This window comes from Microcaecilia unicolor, chromosome 1 (genome assembly GCF_901765095.1).
Source record: "Microcaecilia unicolor chromosome 1, aMicUni1.1, whole genome shotgun sequence".
Taxonomy (NCBI): domain Eukaryota; kingdom Metazoa; phylum Chordata; class Amphibia; order Gymnophiona; family Siphonopidae; genus Microcaecilia; species Microcaecilia unicolor.
In genome coordinates, this window is record NC_044031.1 from 350,339,119 (window position 1) to 350,361,085 (window position 21,967).

Genomic DNA, 21,967 nt, shown 5'->3' on the forward strand with positions numbered 1-21,967 from the left:
CAGTCCCTGCTCAAGGAGCTTACAATCTAAGAGACAAATGTACAGTCAATCTGATAGGTCAGGCAGATTGGGGGAGTCTATATGTTCAAAAGGTTAGGTTCCGAAAGCAGCATTGAAGAGGTGAGCTTTAAGCAAGGATTTGAAGATGGATAGGGAGGGGGCTTGGCGTAGGGGTTCAGGAAGATTGTTCCAGGCTTAGGGTGAGGCAAGGTAAAATGGGCGGAGCCTGGAGTTGGCAGTGGTGGAGAAGGGTACTGAGAAGAGGGATTTGTCATGTGAGTGGAGGTTACGGGCAGGAACGTAGGGGGCGATGAGGGTAGAGAGGTAGTGAGGAGCAGCAGAGTGTGCATTTATAAGTAAGGAGGAGAAGCTTGAATTGTATGCAGTATCTGATCGGAAGCCAGTGAAGTGACCTGAGGAGAGGGGTGATATGAGAATAACGGTTTTGGCGGAATATAAGACGTGTGGCAGAGTTCTGAACGGATTGAAGGGGGGATAGATGGCTGAGTGGGAAGCCAGTGAGGAGTAGGTTGCAGTAGTCGAGGCGAGAGGTAATGAGGGCATGGACGAGGGTTCGGGTGGTGTGCTCAGTGAGGAAAGGGCGCATTTTGCTGACGTTGAAGTGGAAGAAGCGACAGGTTTTGGCAGTCTGCTGGATATGCGCAGAGAAGAAGAGGGAGGAGTCATAGTAACATAGTAACATAGTAGATGACGGCAGAAAAAGACCTGCATGGTCCATCCAGTCTGCCCAAGACAAACTCATATGTGTATACCTTACCTTGAATTGAATTTGTACCTGTCCTTTTCAGGGCACAGACCATATAAGTCTGCCCAGCAGTATTTCCCGCCTCCCAACCACCAGTCCCGCCTCCCATCACCGGCTCTGGTACAGACCGTATAAGTCTGCCCTGCCCGCCCCTGTCCTTGCTTCCCAACCACCACCCCCTCTTCCCCCCACCTGCTCCGCCACCCAATTTCAGCTAAGCTTCTGAGGATCCATTCCTTCTGCACAGGATTCCTCTATGCATATCCCATGCATGTTTGAACTCCGTTACCGTTTTCATCTCCACCACCTCCCGCGGAAGGGCATTCCAAGCGTTCACCACCCTCTCCGTGAAAAAAATACTTCCTGACATCTTTCCTGAGTCTGCCCCCCTTCAATCTCATTTCATGTCCTCTCGTTCTACTGCCTTCCCATCTCCGGAAAAGATTCGTTTGCGGATTAATACCTTTCAAATATTTGAATGTCTGTATCATATCACCCCTGTTCCTCCTTTCCTCCAGGGTATACATGTTCAGGTCAGCAAGCCTCTCTTCATACGTCTTGGAACGTAAATCCCATACCATCCTCGTAGCTTTTCTTTGCACTGCTTCCATTTTTTTAACATCTTTCGCAAGATACGGCCTCCAAAACTGAACACAATACTCCAGGTGGGGCCTCACCAATGTCTTATATAGGGGCATTAAAACCTCCTTTCTTCTGCTGGTCACTCCTCTCTCTATACAGCCTAGCAATCTTCTAGCTACGGCCACCGCCTTGTCGCACTGTTTCGTCGCCTTCAGGTCCTCAGATACTATCACCCCAAGATCCCTCTCCCCGTCCGTGCCTATCAGACTCTCCCCGCCTAACACATACGTCTCCCTTGGATTTCTACTCCCTAAGTGCATCACTTTGCATTTCTTCGCATTGAATTCTAATTGCCAAACGTTAGAACATTCTTCTAGCTTCTTCAGATCTTTTTTCATGTTTTCCACTCCCTCCGGGGTGTCCACTCTGTTGGAAATCTTGGTGTCATCCGCAAAAAGGCAAACTTTACTTTGTAACCTTTCGGCTATGTCACTCACAAATATATTGAACAGAATCGGCCCCAGCACCGATCCCTGAGGCACTCCACTACTCACCTTTCCCTCCTCCGAGCGAACTCCATTTACCACCACCCTCTGGCGTCTGTCCGTCAACCAGTTCCTAATCCAGTTCACCACTTTGGGTCCTATCTTCAGGCTGTCTAGTTTATTTAAGAGCCTCCTGTGGGGAACCGTGTCAAAAGCCTTGCTGAAATCTAAGTAGATGACGTCCATAGCACGTCCTTGATTTAATTCTCCTGTCATCCAGTCAAGATGACTCCGAGGTTGCGGGCAGAAGAGACGGGGAGGATGAGGGTGCCATCAACCGAGATAGAGAGTGGAGGAAGAGGAGAAGTGGGTTTAGGTGGAAAGACGAGGAGCTCGGTCTTGGACATGTTCAGCTTCAGGTGGCGGTTGGACATCCAGGCAGCAATGTCGGATAGGCAGGCTGATACCTTGGCCTGGGTCTCTGCTGTGATGTCTGGTGTGGAGAGAGAGAGCTAGGTGTCATCAGCATAAAGATGATACTGGAAACCATGAGATGAGATTAGTGAGCCTAGAGAAGAGGTGTAGATAGAGAAGAGAAGGGGTCCAAGGACAGATCCCTGGGGAACTCCAACAGATAGCTGGATGGGAGTGGAGGAAGATCCATGAGAGTATACCCTGAAGGTGCGGTGGGAGAGATAGGAGGAGAACCAGGAGAGGACAGAGCCCTGGAACCCAAATGAGGCCAGAGTGGCAAGAAGTAAATCGTGATTGACAGTGTCAAAAGCGGCGGAAAGATCGAGGAGGATGAGGATGGAGTAGTGGCCTCTGGATTTGGCCAGGAGCAGGTCATTGCAGACTTTAGAGAGTGCTGTTTCTGTCGAGTGGAGAGGGCGAAAGCCGGATTGGAGTGGATCGAGGATGGCATGAGAGGAGAGAAAATCGAGGCAGCGGCTGTCGCGCTCAAGTATTTTTAAGAGGAAGGGTAAGAGAGAGATGGGGCGATAGTTGGAGGGGCAGGTAGGGTCAAGTGAAGGTTTTTTGAGGAGAGGTGTGAGGAGGAGGGTGGGGGAGGTCAGGGCGACGAAGGCGATGAAGACGGGGTGGACTTAGGAGGAATGGGGATGGGTTAATAGCAGGAAGGAAGTGTTGAAGGTTGAGAGCTAGTATGGAGGAGGGAGACAAGAGGGATGGGGGTGAACAGGGTATTGCCGTGGCGGGCCAGGCGGGAGGGCAGCGAGTTCCAGTGGTAGATAGTGGGAGTGGGGGGGGGGAAGAGATTAGGAAGGGACAGGGCAAGGAAGAGAATGTGGATAGGAGCCATACGTAGTGACTGATGTGTAACAGATGACTGTGTAGTGACTGAGGTGTTAAGCAGATAGATAGAATGGAGAGCTGGGTAGGAGGCTAGGAATTGATGGACTGGTAAGTTGATGGTTGACAAGCTAGCAGTAGGCAGGCGGGTAAGTCAATGGTTGAGAGGCTTGCAGGCAGGCGAGCAGGTAGGTCAATGGTTGACAAGCAGGCAGGCCAGTAAGTTAATGGCTGAGAGGCTCGCAGGCAGGCAGTAGCTGGGACAGACGGACAGGAACAGGCTGGGATGGATGGACAGGAGCAATAGGATACGCTGAGATGGATTAGAACAAGCTGGAACAGGCGGACTGGAACAAGTTGGAACAGACGGGCTGGGATGGAATAAGCTGGAACAGGTTGGAACGGGCTGGTACAAGCTGGAGCAGCTGGACTGGAGCAAGCTGGAATAGGCGGTCCGGCACAGGCTGGAGCAGAAGGACTGGAACACGGTGGAACAGGTGGACTGGAACAGGCTGGAGCAGACGATGATGGAGCAGGACTGGAACAGGCTGGAGCAGACGATGATGGAGCAGGAGCTGGAACAGATGGACTGGAGCAGACGATGATGGAGCAGGACTGGAACAGACTTTGGAGAGTGCTGGAAACGGCTGAGCAGGCAGCAGGACTGGAACAGGCTGAACCGGAATAGGCTGGACAGACGGTCAGACTATGGGGATGCTCCTAGGGAAGCTGTGACAATGTTTGTGCATGGCATTCTTCATGTAGCACAGATGAAGAATTGGGAGACCCCTCTCTCTGTGCAGCCTTTACCTCGGAATGCAGACTCTATGTACAGAGTCCCGAAGGCTCCAGGATTTGAAAAGCCACAGCTACCTCACCATTCCATGGTGGTCAAATCTGCTCTTGAGAGCTAAATGTTCTAGCATCCCTGCCTGGGAGAAAAGTTTATCAAGGCTCTATGCTCATGGCCCGCATACAGTCCTACCACTTCTACATGAGCATCTACTTGTGGAACTTGTTCACAGTGTAGTGGAGTTTGCGGACTCTCTGTTCTCAGAAAAGGCTGCAGAACTATGTGCATGAGTAGCCAAGCAGAAGGAGTGCTGAAAGCACTAGGCCCCGGGCAACCTGTGATGCTTTTGATATGGCGTCCAGGGTTTCAGCATGCACCTGGCTGCGTGTTTCAGACCTAGAACCAGCAGTTCAGGAAAACCTGGCGGATGTCCCATGCCGAGGTGATAATCTTTTTGGGGACAAAGTGGAAGAGGTCGCTGACCTTATTAAAACAAGAATAGATACCATGAAGTCCCTCTCTCAGCCCACTCCTTCTGCAGCCTCCAATTCTCAGAGGTTTTTGGGTGGTGCCCAAAGGAGATCCTACTACTCTCAAAGGCATAGGTGTACTCCTTTGGCCCACTCTTCCAAGCAGCTCCAGGGGCCCAACTCTAAACCTAGGCAGCAGTGGCCCCAGAAGGTCCAGCCAACTTCTCAGTCAAAACAAGGGGAAATCTTTTGGTTCTAAGACAGCATAGCTGCTGTAAAAAGGGACCGTCCCAGATGGCCTACCAGTGGGAGGGAAGATGAATTTTTTTTCAAGCAAGATGGCACCTTATAACCTCTGGTGGTTTCTTCACATAGTCCGGAAGGAAGGGGGGGGGGGGGGTTACACCTTAAATTGGCGATAACTACCTCCAAATTACCCACCATGAGCATCAAAATTCAGCTTGCGGCACCAGGCCATTCTTGTGGAGGAACTCTACTCCCTTCTACAGGCCCAAGCAATTCCTAGTGCCCAAAAAGATTTTGTCCCATCTTAGACCTAAGGGCCCTAAATGAATATCTGGTAAGAGAAAAGTTTAGGACAGTTTCCTTGGGCACCCTACTCTCCATGATTCTGGCAAACTATTGGCTATGCTCTGGACTTAAAGGATGTTTACAGATACGTTCCAGTCACATGAATTATGTCAGATTTTGAGTGGGGAAAGATCACTTCCAGTATTGCATCTCACCTTTTTGTCTCATGTCTGTTTCCTGGGTCTCAGTGTGTCTATACAGGCTGCGAGTGCATGTCTTTCCCTATTTGGATGATTGGCTGGTCAAGAGCACGTCCCAGGACGGAGCTCAGGAATTGATGCAGAGAACCATTTGGGTGTTTAGAGCTTCTAGGGTTCATGGTGAACTACCCAAAGTCCCACCTCATTCCTGCACAACTATTGGAATTCAATGGAGCCCTGCTAGACATGGACCTTCTTTCCAGGGGCCAGAGCAGAGGCATTCATTGCCATTGCCATACAGGTCCGCAAGGGTCAGCAGGTCTTGACATTTATTGAGGTTGTTGAGCCACACGATATCCACGGTGCCATGTCAAGCCCATGGCATGTCTTCATTTGAGATGGGTTTAGTGGACTTTGGTTTCTCAGTGGTGTCAATGCCTCAGGGAACCTAGTGAACATAATTTTTGTTACTCCCATGCTGCAGAATTCACTCTTGTGTTGGACAATTCAGCCCATTGTGGTCATGGAACTTGCATTTCAAGTTTTTCCCACACACAGGATTCTGAGGGCAGATGCCTTCAACCTGTGCTGGGGTGTGTTTTTAGAAATGCTTCACATCAAAATCACTGGTCTGCTCAGGAGAAAAAAACTTCATATCAATCTCCTGAAGCTATGAGCCATTTGGAACATTAAAGGTTTTTGTTCAGAGATTGGCTTCTGCACAAAATTATCCTCATCCAAATTGATAATCCGATTACAATGTACTATGTCAGCATCCAGGGAGTAACAGGATTGGACCTCTTGTATCGGGATGTATCGGGTGGTCGGGATGTGGCACTGGACTTCAAACCATAGCATGGTGCTCAAAGCCACATACCTGGCAGGAAGAAGCAACAGCCTGGCAGACAGACTGAGCAGGGTGATGCAACCGAATGAGTGGTCTTTCAAAATGGTTGCTGCCCGACATGTCTTCTTATAGCAAGTCACCCCCCTGGGTGGATCCTTTTGCCACACACCTCAGCAACAAAGTCCGTCAGTTCTGTTCAAGGCTACTATTAAATGGCAGGCTAGCATCAGATGCCTTCCTTCTTCATTAGGGGCATTCTGTATGCATATCCTCTGATACTGCTTGTGAGGAAGACTTCGTTGAAACTCAAGCAGGACCAGGGAACCATGATCCTCATTGCACCCTACTGGCCAAGACGATAATGGTTCCCTTTACTCTATGACCCATGGAGACTTGACTGCTTTCCAACTCTCATTACTCAGAATGAGGGGTCGCTAATGCATTCCAATCTTCAGTTCCTAGCCTTTATGGCTTGAATGGTGAGAGCACAGGGTTAGTATCCCTTCGACTGTCTTGAGGTCTGCTGTGAGGGCATGGATTTCTTCTGCCCTACACAAAAACTGCTTGAATACCTTCTGTACTTTTCTGAGTCTGTTCTGAAGACTAACTCTGTAAGGGTTCACCATCATCATGTAGATGCTAAGCCCATCTCTGTACAGCCTTTAGTTGTTCGATTTATGAGAGGTTTGCTGTTGACAAAGCATGCCATCAGACCTCCTACTCATCCTCTATTAGCTAATGAAAGCTCCTTTTGAGCCACTCAATATTTGTCACCTGACGTATTTGACTTGGAAGGTTTTATTGTTGGTGGTGGTCACTTCAGCATGCAGAGTCAGCGAGCTTTGGGCCCTATTATCTGATCCACCTTACACAAAATTTCATCATAACAGATTGGTTCTCCGAAGTTCCTTTTGAATATGGAGACAGATTTGCACCTTTACCAATCAGTTGTCTTGCCAACATTTTTCCCAAAACCTCATGTGAAAGTGCACTACACACCCTAGACTGCAGTGAGCCTGTCTTTCTATCTGGAGTGGACTAAAGCCCATAGACAGTCCACTCAGTTTTTTGTTTCTTTTGACCCAAATAGGATGGGGTTGGCCATCGGTAAGTGCACTTTATCCAGTTGGCTCAAAGATTGTATTTCCTTTACTTGTGCCTAGTCTGGAACTCCATTCCTCTTAGTATACTCTGTGAATAGTCCATTCAGAATTTCTGAGCTGCTTTGAAAACACAAGGTGTTTAGCTCTGTTACGTGAATTTTTCCTAGAATAGCCCTTCTGGTTGACAATTCACTCTTGTGTGTCTGTGAGCTCCTCCTTTTTTTAGTCACAGCCTCACCTCCTTATGTTTTTATGTAGGGTTTAATGTTCCCCTCTTTCCTTTCCCTTATATTATGAATACTTGTAGCTTAGTTTCCCTGTTGTATTATTGCCCTTTGACATTTTACTAGCTTTGTCCCACTTTCCTTATTTGATATATGTAAACTGCTTAGATACACATCAACTTTGCTGTATATTTAAAAAAATTGAACTGTAAACTGTTAGAGCCATGGCTGTGTTGGTAGCCCACTTGAGGTCAGCCTCGTTTTGAGGAGATTTGCAAAGCTGCAATGTATCCATCAGTCCACACATTCACTACTGCCTACAGCAAGCTTCCTGACGCAATAGGCAGTCCAGTCAAACAGTTCTTCAGAATTTGTTTGGAGTCTAGAGTTCAGCTGTACCCTCCTAGGTCATTTTTATTTTGTTCCAAGCTGCACCATGTGCCATGCTCAGTTGGATGATGTCACCCGTAAGTGGCAATATGTGTCCTGCTGTCCGAACACTTGCTATAGGTGAGTAACTTCCCTTTCTTAGTATCTAAACTAAATTGAATTTATTGCAATTCGACTGTTTATTCTTACCAATCCTTATTTTTACTACAAACTCTCCTCACCTCCTCCCTCCCACCTGTGTCCAGTCACTGTAGTAGAGTTGTGTAAAGTACTTCTGGATGAAGAATCAAGCTGTTTCTGTTTTGTGAAGGGAATTTGTTGGAAATGGCTAAACGTCATATGTGGAGCTGCCAAAAGAACTTCAGGATAAAGTTATTCAAAGATACGGAATGAGGGAAGGCTATTAGAAAAATTTAGCGTTTGGATATCTTTTGGTTCACTGTTAGATTCTTTATTGTAATGCAGACACATTTGGCACAACCAAGACACTACCTCAGTCAGGCCAACCCTGTAAAGTCAGTTCAGTCTGTTTCTATGCAGTGCTATTTGGGACATCATGTGGCATTTTTTTTTTTAGTCACTTCCTTGACACCCTCCCATAAAGGCTGTATTTGAGCAGTGATCTTGAAATTGTTGAAAAGCCAATATTTTCTCTAGTCTCAGCCAAAAACCTCTGTAATTCGTCTAAAGTAATTTTAGGCCTCACAGTGACCTTTCTCAGCAGTTTCCTTAAACCACAGCTACTGACTTTGGAGGGTTGGCCTGATCGAGGTAGGGTATTGGTAGTGCCAAACTATTTATATTTTATAGAAAAACTAGTAAAAAAAGGCCTGTTTCTGACACAAATGAAATGGGCGCTAGCAAGGTTTTCCTTGGCTCCCCTGCAGCCACCCATGTCCAGCGAACCTCCTGTCCCCCTGCAGCCACTCATGTCCAGCGAACCTCCTCTCTCCCCTGCCCCCCCTCCAGCCACCCATGTCCAGCGACCCTCCTCTGGACATGGATCAGCTGTGAGGCATGTCTTCCCCCCCCCCCCCCCCCACCCCGGGTTCTGAAGTTGACATCATAATGGCTACGGTGATGTCATCCTGATCTACAGAGCCTAGCAGACCAACTCGGAATGAGCCACGTTCCCAGGCAGCAAGTCAGAACGTTGGAGGTGAGAATTATTATATAGGACTATCTTTCTTGAAATTTTAAAATATATGATAATCAAATCTGAGATCATAACAAAACCAGTACAGAAAATAAAAATAGCACTTCCTTATATTTTAAATAATTATTTTAGATAGCACAATGAAAAACATATACAAGACCATTCTAAGGCACTGTATAAGTATTCCACCAGTTTCCCATATAGTTACAGGGACGTTTCATACTCGCAAAACAACTTTTCCTTCAAGTTTTAGATTTTTCCTCTAAATTAAAATCCTTCATGACCTTCACAGATTGGTTTTACCATGCTCCACCGAAACAGCCAGAGAAGCCCATAACCACAGACATCCCTCTCTCTCAGATCCCTGGCCTGAGTGACTTTTCAGAATCTGAGCAGGGAACTGAGCATCGCAAGAAATGGATCAGAGATACAGACTCGGAGTACGTGAAATTGGCAAAACAAGGAGGCCGACCTGGTAAGGTTGATTTCAACAGTTGTTCTTTAATGTTGATCTACAGTGCTGAGAAAGTTTGGGAACCCTCTAGGATGGACTGTATTTTATCATAATTTATAAGAATATAAGAACATAAGACTAGCCATACTGGGTCAGACCAATGGTCCATCTAGTTCAGTATCCTGCTTCCAACAGTGGCCAATCCAGGTCACAAGTACCTGGCAGAAACCCAGTTAGTAGCAACATTGCATGCTACCAGTCCCGGGACACGCAGTGGCTTCCCCTATGTCCATCTCAATAACAGACTGTGGACTTTTCCTTCAGGAACTTGTCCAAATCTTGTTTTAAACCCAGAGACTCTAACTGCTGTTACCACATCTCTGGCAATGAGTTCCAGAACTTATTATTCTTTGAGTGAAAAAATATTTCTCTGAGATCAAGCAGGCTGCTTATTCTCACAAGTGGGTCGATGTCTGCGTTGGCCCAGGAATTGGCATTTTGCCATAGCAAAGAACAAAAAAACTCTGCTAGAGTATTCTGGCGCGCGTGCAGCGCGGACTGACTTCCCGCCCGCTGCGTGAGCGAGTACCTCAGTTACTTTTTTTTCTGCGACGAGGTGCGGCAGGTTCCTCCTGTGCTCCTTTTTCTGGCCCAGAAAAGAGTTCTTCTGAAGAGCGATTTTTTTTTTTTCTTGTTTAAAAAAAAAAAAAAAAGCACTTAGGACACCTTTTTTTCTTTATCCTTGGTCTTTTTTGTCCAATTTTTTATTTTTTCGATGCGGCTGGCTTTAGGCCGCGAGGTCGGTTTTCTCCTTATTTTTGTGCCCCTTTTTATTGGCACAATCGAGTCTTTTGATTTTGCCGGAGCCGTTTTTCCTTCCATGCCATCGAGGACACCCAGCGGCTTCAAATGTTGTACTCTGTGCAACTGGACCATCTCAGGTGCCAGCCTCTATGCCAGCCTCAGATGTCATACTCTGGTCCATCACAGCAGTATGCAGGTCCCTTGAGCAGTTTTAGTGGGTGCAGTGCACTTCAGGCAGGCGGACCCAAGCCCATCCCCCCCCACACCTGTTACACTTGTGGTGGTAAATGTGAGCCCTCCAAAACCCACTGTACCCACATCTAGGTGCCCCCCTTCACCCCTAAGCGCTATGGTAGTGGGTTTGGGGGGGGGGGGGGGGCTCAGCACACAAGGTAAGGGAGCTATGTACCTGGGAGCAATTTCTGAAGTCCACTGCAGTGCCCCTTAGGGTGCCCGGTCGGTGTCCTGGCATGTCAGGGGGACCAGTGCACTACGAATGCTGGCTCCTCCCACGACCAAAGGGCTTGCATTTGGTCTTTTCTGAGATGGACGTCCTAGGTTTCCATTATCGCTGAAAATCAGAAACGACGAAGTCTAGGGACGACCATCTCTAAGGACGACCTAAATGTCAAGATTTGGCCATCCCCGACCGTATTATCGAAACGGAAGATGGACGTCCATCTTGTTTCGATAATGCTGGTTTCCCTGCCACTCCACCGGGATGTTTTGCGAGGACGTCCTCAGTAAAACTTGGGCGTCCCTTTCGATTATGCCCCTCCATGTCGCGCTGGGAGTAGTGAGGTGTCAACGGAGCCTCAGTGACGGGCATCGAGCGAAGGCGAAGAAGCACCGTCACCGTTCTCCTTCGACCTCAGAAGCGTTGGTGCTGAGAGGATCGCTCCCCTTCCATACAGGCTCCATCGACCCTGTAGCTTTCTCCGATGGCGGCTCTCGACGAGCGCATCCAGGCCCTGCTTCCAGAACTTCTTGAAGGACTGCAGCGCCAGTCTGCTTCTGTATCGGGGGTGCTTGCGCCTTCCGTACCGTCTGCTGCAGCGGTGTCTGGCCCTTCACCTGCGGTGAGGTCCCCGGCACCGGTGTCGGCTGCCACCCAGGTCGACTCCCCTTTGACGTTGGTGGAGGAAGCTTCGCTGCAGTCCATGCGGGCATCGGCCTTTCAACATTGCCATCAAGGACGTCGATCCTCGGCGTCGAGGCAGGCTCATTCTTGGAGTTCCCTTAGGGAGGTTATTTCCGATCCTGAAGAGGAGCGTTCATGGGAGTCGGAGGAAGATCCCAGATACCTTTCTTCCAAAGAGTCATATGGAATTTCCTCTGCACCTTCCCCTCCATCTGAAAGGAGACTGTCTCCTCCTTAGTCTCTTTTACTTCTTTTGTCCGGGAAATGGCTACTGCTATTCCATTCCCTATGGAGGTTGAGGATGAGCCCAGGACTGAGATGCTCGAGGTCCTGGATTATCCCTCTCCACCTAAGGAAGCTGTGACGGCTCCTTTGCATAAGGTACTCAAGGAAGTCCTTTGCGAAACTGGTCGTTCCCTCTGTCTGGTCCCGTGATCCCGAAGAAAGCTGATTCCCAGTATCGGATCCATGGTGAACCTGGGTTGATGAGGTCTCAGTTACCCCACAATTCCATGGTGGTGGACCGCCCTCATGAGAGCAAAGAGTATCAGAGACTATGCCTCGGCACCCCTAGGCAGAGAAGCTAGGATCTTGGATTCTTGTGGGAGGAAGGCGTATCAGGCCGCTATGTTCGCTGCCCGTATTCAGTCCTACCAGCTCTTCACGAGTGTTCATCTGCGGAATTTGGTGAGGCAGCTGTCTAGATTGGTCAATGCCCTCACTCCGGAACAGGCCGAGCCTTTTCGCCAGGTGGTCAGGCAGCAGAAGGCATGTCGTAAATTCCTGGGAAGGGGCACTTACTACTTTTTTGATGTAGCATCCAGAATTGCTGCTTAGGGTATAGTGATGCGCACACTTTCATGACTGCATGTGTCTGACCTGGATCATTCGGTCCAGCAGCAGATGGCAGATGTACCTTGCCGGGGGGGGGGGGGGGAATAATCTTTTTGGAGAAAAGATAGAGAGGATCTTGTTGACCAGATCAAGAAGCATAATGATGCTATGGATTCTCTCTCCCGTTGGGCACCTTCTGCTACAACCTCAACTAGGAGGTTTTTTGGTGGGAAGTGCTGCTCCCTATTCTTATGCTAGGCATAGGTACACTCCGGCTTCTCGACAGTCTAGCTAGTCTCGTTCTTGTCAACAGCGTGTGCTTAAGGCCCCTGCTGCCCCCCAGCAAAAGCAAGGGATGAGCTTTTGACTGCCTTCAGTTATGCATAGCCGCAGTAAAAGTGTCCGTGCCGGACAGCTTGCTGGTTGGAAGGAGGTTAATGTTTTTTCACCAAAGGTGGCCTCTCGTAACCTCTGACCAGTGGGTTCTTCAAATAGTCCGGTTAGGATACACCCTCAATCTGGAATCCAAACCTCCAAATTGCCCACCAGGAGCTCATTCTTACAGCTCCCAGCACAGGCAGGTACTTGCAGAGGACCTCTCTGCCCTTCTAAAGACCCATGCGGTTGAACCTGTTCCACCAGGGGAAGAAGGGCTGGGATTCTATTCCAGGTACTTCCTTGTGCAAAAGAAAACGGGGGGTGCGTCCCATCCTAGACCTAAGGGCCCTGAACAAATTCCTAGTCCAAGAGAAGTTCAGGATGGTTTCCCTAGGCACCCTTCTTCCCATGATTCAAGAGAATGATTGGTTATGCTCTCTGGACTTAAAGGATGCTTACACACATATCTCGATACTTCCAGTTCACAAGAAGTGTCTCGATTTCGGCTAGGAACACAGCACTTCCAGTACTGTGTAGTGCCCTTTGGGCTGATGTCTGTGCCCAGAGTGTTTACAAAGTGTCTTGCAGTAGTCGCAGCGTCGCTACGCAGACTGGGAGTGCATGTATTTCCTTATCTTGACGATTGACTGGTAAAGAGCACCTCAAAGGCAGGCGCTCAGCAGTCCATGCAAATGACTATTCAGGTGCTAGAGCTACTGGGGTTTGTAATATATTATTCCAAGTCCCATCTGTTCAGAAATTAGAGTTCATGGGAGCACTACTGGACATGAAGACAGCTCGGGCTTATGTGCCCGAGACAAGGGCAGACAACCTTCTGTCTCTGGTGTCCACAGTTTGAGCGTCTCAGCAGTTCACAGCTCGGTAGATGTTGTCTCTTGGGGCACATGACCTCCACTGTTCAAGTACCACCCATGGCACGTCTACATATGAGATCAGCTCAATGGACCCTAGCTTCCCAGTGGTACCAAGCTGCAGGGAATCTAGAGGATGTGATCCAACTGTCCACCAACATTCGGAATTCTCTTCAATGGTAGACAGTTGGGTCCAGTTTGACCATAGGACGACCAATCCAAATTCCTCAGCCACAAAAAGTGCTGACAACGGATGCATCCATCCTGGGGTGGGGAGCTCATGTAGATGGGCTTCACACTCAGGGTGCCTGGTCCTTCCAGGAAACAGGTCTTCTGATCAACCTTGGAGCGATCTGGAAAGCTTTCAGAAATTGGCTGTCCAACCAAATTATCTTGATTCTAACAGTCAGTCAGGTTGCAGTGTATTACACCAACAAGCACCGGATCCCGCACCCTGTGTCAGGAAGCTGTCCAGATGTGGCTTTGTGCACGCCGTCAGGGCATGTTTCTCCAAGCCACTTATCTTGCAGGCTTAAACAGTCTGGCTGACAGACTGAGCAGAGTAATGCAACCTCATGAGTGGTTGCTGAATATGGGCGTAGCCTGCAAGGTCGTCTGTGCGTGGGGCACCCCTTCGGTGATCTTTTTTCCACACAAATCAATCACAAGGTCCCTCAGTTCTGTTCCATGCTTCAGGCCCAAGACAGACTCGTGTCAGATGCTTTTCTCCTACATTGGGAAACAGGCCTTCTGCATGCGTATCCTCCCATACCACTAGTAGGGAAGACTTCGCTAAAACTCAAGCAAGACCATGGAACCATGATCCTGTTTGCACTGTACTGGCCATGTCAGATTTGGTTCCCTCCTCTTCTGGAGTTGTCCTCCAAAGAACCATGGAGATTGGAGTGTTTTATCGGATCAGCTCAGATATGATGATTCTTACCACAGAGCCATATGTGAAGGTTGAAGTACCTGACCTGTAATTATTTAGTCTTCCAGGAAGTATGAATGCTTCCAAATTTGGATACACAGATATGAAATTCGCCTCTCCCCTCTCCAATTGGTTCAAAACTCTGCTGCCCGTCTCGTCTTCCGCCAGGTTAGCTTTACTCATACTACCTCTCTCCTCAAGTCGCTTCACTGGCTCCCTATCTATCCGTTTTCGCATCCTGTTCAAACTTCTTCTAATAACCTATAAATGTACTCACTCTGCTGCTCCCCAGTATCTCTCCACACTCGTCCATCCCTACACCCCTTCCCGTGCACTCCGCTCCATGGATAAATCCTTCTTATCTGTTCCCTTCTCCACTACTGCCAACTCCAGACTTCGTGCCTTCTGTCTTGCTGCACCCTACGCCTGGAATAAACTTCCTGAGCCCCTACGTTTTGCCCCATCCTTGGCCACCTGAAAGCCCACCTCTTTAACATTGCTTTTGACTCGTAACCACTCGCCTCCACCTACCCTCCTCTCCTCCTTCCTGTACACATTAATTGATTTGATTACTTTATTTTTTGTCTATTAGATTGTAAGCTCTTTGAGTAGGGACTGTCTTTCTTCTATGTTTGTGCAGCGCTGCGTACACCTTGTAGTGCTATAGAAATGCTAAATAGTAGTAGTAGTAGTAGTTTTCCCACCCTCCTCACTCAGAACGAGGTGTCACTTCTTCATCCCAACCTTCAGTCTCTGGCTCTCACGGCCTGGATGTTGAGACCTTAGAATTCACCTCCTTGGGTCTTTCAGAGGGTGTCTCCCGAGTCTTGTTTGCTTCTAGGAAAGATTCCACGAAGAGGTGTTATTCTTTGAAATGGAGGAGGTTTGCTGTCTGGTGTGACAGCAAGGCCCTAGATCCTCTCTCTTGTCCTACATACACCCTGCTTGACTACCTTCTACACTTGTCAGAGTCTGGTCTAAAGACCAACTCCAATTAGTGCTTATCATAGGCTTGCCGTCTACACGCCGATCGCTGGACAGCCTTTAGTTGTTCGCTTCATGAGAGGTTTGCTTTTGTCAAAGCCCCCTGTCAACCCTACACCAGTGTCATGGCATCTCAATGTCATTCTCACCCAGCTGATGAAAGCTCTTTTCGAGCCACTGAATTCCTGTCATCTGGATTACTTGACCTGGAAGTTCATTTTCTTGGTGGCTGTTACTTCAGCTCGTAGGGACAGTCAGCTTCAGGCCTTAGTAGTGGATGCACCTTATACTAAGTTTCATCACAACAAAGTAGTCTTCCGCACGAACCCTAAGTTCCTGCCGAGGTGGTGTCAGAGTTCCATCTAAACCAGTCAATTGTCTTGCCAACATTCTTTTCCCATCCTTCACTTAGTATTGACCTTTTACGTGGAGTGGACAAAGCCCTTCAGACAGTCCGTCCAGTTGTTTATTACTTTCGATCCCAAGAGGAGGGGAGTTGCCAGTGGAAAACGCACCATCTCCAATTGGCTAGCAGATTGCATATCCTTCACTTATGCCCAAGCTGGGCTGACTCGGGGTGGCCGTGTCACGGCTCATAATGTTAGAGCCATGGCTGTGTCGGTGGCTCACTTAAAGTCAGCCTCCATTGAAGAGATTAGCAAAGTTGCAATGTGGTCATCAGTCCACACATTCACATCTCACTATTCCCTTGATACAGGTAGATCTCTTACATCTTCCATAAAGACTGAAGTAAATAATTCAATCTCTCCACTGTGGCCTTGTCCTCCCTGAGTGCCCCTTTTGCTCCTTCATGATCTAACATTCCCACGGATTTCCTCAGAGGCTTTCTGCTTCTGATGTTACAATGAGTTTTAGTCTCTGCGGCAAGTTTTTTTTTTTTCCATGTTCTCTTTTATCCTGTTTTATCAGTGCTTTGCATCTAGCTTGACAGTGCTTATGTTGCTTCTTGTTTTCTTCATTCAGATGCTTTTTACATTCTTTGAAGGATGCTCTTTTGGCTCTAATAGCCTCTTGCTCGTCACTTTTTAATCCATGCTGGCTGTCATTGTTTTTTCCACATCTAGTCTGGTCCATGCATTTTTAAACAATATGCATGTGTGATTTAAAGTCCTAATCTTCTTTTGTCTTGGTTGCCTTTACAAAAATGTAAATGCTCCTACAGTTGGTTTCCTTAGTGACCACTCCAGATATCAGCTCAAATTTGATCATATTATGGTCACTGTTTCCCAGCAGATCCAGCACCGTTACCTCTCGTACCATGCCCTGCATTCCACTAAGAACGACATCTAAAATAGCTCCCCCTCTTGTTGGTTCTTGGACCAGTTGCTCCAAGAAGCAGTCATTTATTACATCTAGGAATTTTACTTCCCTACCGCTTTCTGATGTAACATTTATCCAGTCAGTATTAGGGTAATTGGAATATACTTTGGTCAAGAGTGAGGACAGACGATACCTTCCAAGGTAAGTACTGAGTTTACACTGATTGGCAATGTCTTTTTACATACTTTCTAAAGCTTATGCTATATCCTGTATGTTTAAAAGGATGTTTTGTCATTTTGTTATATTTTCAAGTTAAGTGGAGTTTTTTTTTAAATGAGTAATGATAATGAGGAACTTTCTATGTTTATGAAGGCTTTGCCTTACAAGTAGGTTGGTTTCCAGTTTACTCTGAAGTCTTTATTTTGTCCACTTTTTTGTTGTTATATGACATCCTTTGAGATACAGAATAATATTGTAGAAGTTTGAGGTTTGTGATTGGAAATTCTACAGATTCTTTACAGTGTGGTAACTGAAATCACCCATTATTATAATGTTGCCCAAGTTCCCTTGCCCAAGTTCCTAGCTTTTCTAACTTCTGTAAACATTTCTTCATCTGTCTGTTCATTCTGTCCTATGCTCCTTGCCTTCACACATGGAATTTCTATTCACAAAGATTCCAAGCTGCTATCTGTTTCATGTAGAATGTTTATTTTGTTTGACTCAGTTTCCTTTTTAACATATGGCACAACCCCCCCCCCCCTTCCAATGTGATCCACTCTATCATTGTGATATAATTTGTACCCTGATAACAGTGTCCAGTTGATTGTCCTCCTTCCACTAGATATCTGAGATGCCTATTATACCTACCTTTTCATTTAGTGCTATACTCGCCAGCTCTCCCATTTTATATTTTAGGCTTCTAGCATTTGTATATAGATATTTCAAATTGTTTTTTCCTAGCATCTACAGCTTTGAAGTTGACGGGGATAATTTGCATCCTTTACTCTGTTCTTCCAGTAAACACTCGTGGCTTTCTTTCACCATTATTGAAACCTCTCTTTCCTTGTCATCAAGCAGATGCAGCCATTACAGATGGGTTGTGTCCATCAACCAGCAGAGGGAGATAAAGAGCACACTTTTTTCAGTGCCTCATACCAGCTTGCTCCACTGCCTCTCTTCAGTATTCTCTATCTCCCCTAGCAGAGTGGCTGCAGCTTCTTTGAGCTCCATCTAAAATCTGCCTGGAGGTTGCTCCTGTGCTTTTGCCAGTTGTTAGCAGGGGTGTTGGAGGCTATAGCAGCTTCACTTTAAAGGCACATAGGTTCGCCCTTTCCCTGCCTTTCCCACTCACCTGAGCCTCTGGAGTTCTATTTACCTCTGCTTTCCTCACAGCGTTAAAAAAAAAAAAAAAAAAAAAGTTGCGTCGCGCTTTGGCGCTTAGACGCTGGAACAGAGGTTTTTCTTTGCCTTTTTCTGTGGGACCGGAGCTGTGATACTCGGTCCAGTGAGGTAAGAGTGTTTTCTGACTCCTCCGGGGTGGGCCCGCGATCGGGGCGATTTTGGCGCGAACCGCCATTTTGAATTTTACTGCCGTTTTTGGCGATGGCTGCGGAGACAGTAAAGCGCTGTTCCAAGTGTGCCAAGCGCAGATCAGCAGCGAGGCTCTGTAAATCATGCTATACAGACGTTGCCGGCAGAGCATGGCGAGCGACGATTCTTCGCGCTCTGAGCTGGCAGCGGGCGCCATTTTGAATTTACCACATGGCGCGACCTCCGCTGAGACGGAGAGTCCTGAGCCCGGGGGGAGGCCTCGGAGTGAGGCTGATATGGGAGCTACTAGCCCCAGCAGAGATCTGGGTGCCCAGGGTGAGTTTTTCTCCCCTGATTTTGTCTTATTAATGCATAAAGCATACATGCTTAAAAGAGCTCTCCCACAAAGCCCGGCACGGGCCTCTTCTAATGCCCCCCCCCCCCCCCCGGTGGATTCTAGCCTGGGTATGCCCTCTGAGGTGTTATTCCCTGATAATTGGCAGAATATGAAGCGCAGAAGGGCTCATTCCCCTTCAGAGAGTGCTGCACCTCCCCCCCCCCCCCCCCCCCCCCCCCCCCATGGTCGGGCTGCGAGGATTCGGAGGAATTTGGCAGGCCTTCATGGTCTGAGGAGCCAGAGTCTGGTGCAGAAGTGACTCAGGATCTGGACGATCCCTCCGCGGTGAGGATTTTCCACCGTGATGAGCTGCCAGAGCTTATTTCTGATGCCCTGCAGGCTCTCTCTATTGAGGACCCTGCCAGTGGCACAGCCTCCTCTGTGAATCCTAGGATGGCTAGTACCAAAAAGCCTGCTCAAGCCTTTCCTTTGCATGACTCCATCCAAGAGCTTATTTCGGCTCAATGGGCTGACCCCGAGGGACCTTTGAAAGTTTCCAGGGCTATGGGGCAATTATACCCTCTGAGTGAGGAGCATATGGCTTGCTTTGCAATGCCTAAAGTGGATGCCCTAGTCACAGCTGTGACAAAGAGAACTACCCTCCCTGTTGAAGGAGGTGTTGCACTGAAGGATATTCAAGACCGTAGACTGGAATCAGCACTTAAACGGTCATTTGAAATTGCAGGTCTCACTATTCAGGCGTCTGCATGCAGTTGTTATGCTGCTAGAGCTTGCCTGGCTTGATTGCAACAGGCAGTGGAACAGCCCGGTGATGGAGCGGAGCCCTTTTCAGATGTGGCTCCGCAGATGGAGTCGGCCTTGTCCTTTCTTGCTGACGCCCTTTATGATATTGTCAGAGCTTCGGCTAAACACATGGCAGTAGCAGTGGCGGCTCGCCGTCTTTTTTGGCTACGGTATTGGGCGGCGGACATGGCCTCTAAGCAAAGGTTGGTGAAGTTGCCCTTTCAAGACCTTCTCCTGTTTGGTGAGGAGTTGGAGAAAATTGTGAAGGGCCTGGGTGAGGCTAAACCCCAGCGCTTGCCCGAAGATAGGCCTCGGCCTTCCTTTAAGGGTGCGGCGGTCCACTCCTCTTACAGACCTCGCTTCCGTGAAGCTCGAAGGTACTGCCCGGGGCGTTCTGCTGGGTTCACTTCTCGTGCCCGTTTTCAGCAGAGGAACGGACAAACGTTCCACAGCCACTGGCTCAAGGCCTGGAGTTCAGGGGCGACCCTCTCAATGATGGTGCGCCGGCCCTCTCCTCGAGTCCTGTCATCGGAGGACGTCTTTCCCTCTTTGCCGAGGAGTGGGCCAACATTTCCTCAGATCAGTGGATCTTGGACCTGATCAGAGACGGTTACAGAATAGAATTCGATGCCCCTGTAAGAGACGTGTTTGTGGAGAGTCGATGCGGTTCTGCCGCCAAACGGGCGGCGGTAGAGGAGACTTTACAAGGTCTGATTCAGATAGGGGCCGTGTCCCCGGTACCTCCCGCCGAACACGGCTGCGGCCGCTACTCCATCTAGTTTGTGGTGCCGCGAAAAGGAGGGTCTTTTCGCCCTATTCTGGACTTAAAAGAATTAAACAAATCCCTGAGAATGCGGCATTTTCACATGGAATACCTGCGCTCCGTTATTGTGGCGATACAGCCAGGAGAGTTTCTCACGTCTCTGGACCTGAAAGAAGCTTACTTGCACATTACAATTTGGCCCCCGCACCAGAAGTTTCTGAGGTTTGCGGTGATGGGAAAGCATTTCCAGTTCCGTCCGGGCCTTGCCTTTTGGCGTCGCCACAGCTCCCCGTACCTTTCGAAGGTTATGGTGGTAGTAGCTGCCTTTCTAAGGCGAGAGGGTATTCGGGTTCTCCCGTACCTGGACGACTGGCTCATTCGAGCAAACTCTGCTGCAGAGTCAGCATGTAACAGCCAGAGTGGTCTCAGTACTTCAATCTCTGGGCTGGGTCGTCAATTTGGCCAAAAGTCACCTGACCCCCTCGCAGTCTCTAGAATATTTGGGGGCCAGGTTCGACACAGCATCGGGGTATGTGCAAGCCGACAGATGCTCGTAGAGGATCCCCTTCAGTTACCTCTGGTTCCCAACCTATTGTCACAGGGTCCGGTGACCATGGAGGACGCCGGCCGATTTGGTCTTATGGCCTGGCGATTGAGAGGGCGCAATTGAGAGGCAGAGACTATTCCAATAAAGTAATTACCACTCTCCTGCAAGCCCGCAAGCGTTCCACTTCCGTGGCTTATGCCAGGATTTGGCGCCAGTTTGAAGTCTGGTGTGCTTCCAGAGAGATCACGCCCCTGCGGGCTCCTGTCTCGCCGATTCTGGACATTTTGCAGGATGGTGTACAAAAAGGCTTGGCCTATAATTCCCTGCGGGTGCAAGTGGCAGCATTGGCCTCCCTGCGTGGCAAGGTTGAAGGCGTGTCTTTAGCTGCTCATCCGGATGTGGCACGGTTTCTTAGAGGGGTGCTTCGGCTCCATCCTCCCGTGCGTGCACCTTGTCCAGCTTGGAACCTGGGGCTAGTGCTGAAGGCCCTTCAGGGTGCTCCCTTTGAACCGCTTCGGCGTGCTTCAGAGAAAGATTTGACACTGAAGGCTGTCTTGTTAGTGGCCATTACTTCGGCGAGACGGGTGTCAGAGCTCCAGGCGCTGTCCTGTAGAGACCCTTTTCTGCAGTTTTCGGAGTCCGGGGTCACGGTTCGGACCGTGCCTTCCTTCTTGCCTAAGGTGGTTTCAGCGTTTCACCTAAACCAACCTATTTTCTTGCCCTCCTTTGTCGAGGAGGAGTTTCCAGAATCTTTTGGGCAATTGCACCTGTTGGACATGCGCAGGACTCTGCTGCAGTATCTGCGAGTTACTAACTCTTTCAGGACCTTTGATCATCTGTTTGTTTTGCTATCAGGTCCTCGCAGAGGGTCTCCAGCGTCTAAAGCCACTATTGCCCGCTGGCTTAAAGAATCTATCTTTTCAGCTTATTTGCTTGCCGGCCGGCCTCTGCCTGATGCCTTTAAGGCGCATTCCACCAGAGGAATTTCCTCTTCTTGGGCTGAAACTGGAGCACTCTCTCTTCAAGAGATTTGTAGTGCAGCAACATGGGCTTCTAAGCTCTCTTTTGCCCGACATTACAGGCTGGATGTAGCTGCCAGGAGGGACGCACATTTTGAAGCGCAAGTGCTGGCGCGTGGTGTGGCTTGTTCCCACCCTATCTAGGGATTGCTTTGATACATCCCATCTGTAATGGCTGCATCTGCTTGATGACAAGGAAGGGAAAATTAGGTTCTTACCGTGATAATTTTCTTTCCTTTAGTCATAGCAGATGCAGCCATGATCCCTCCCTGTCTGATGCTATCTGCTGTAAATCTATTTCAGGTTCTGTTCGTGTTTCCTGGAGATTCCGTCCTTGGGAGAAAGTCGGAAAACAGTCTTCAGGATTCTTGTTCAATTAAAGGAGGATGACTTAATTCCCTCCAGTTTCATGTTGTGGAGGATGAGTTTA

The 21,967-nt window shown here is 48.5% G+C and overlaps 1 protein-coding gene across 2 annotated transcripts in view; it reads left to right on the plus strand.

Annotated features, from left to right (window-relative positions):
• The window catches only part of C1H7orf57 (chromosome 1 C7orf57 homolog), a 498,985-nt gene that overhangs the window by 194,785 nt on the left and 282,233 nt on the right, over positions 1–21,967 (plus strand). For both annotated transcript variants that reach the window (XM_030209461.1, XM_030209468.1), the window contains exon 3: positions 9,151–9,333. In XM_030209461.1, the coding sequence (XP_030065321.1) occupies positions 9,151–9,333 (183 nt within the window). The remainder of the gene's footprint in view (positions 1–9,150; positions 9,334–21,967) is intronic.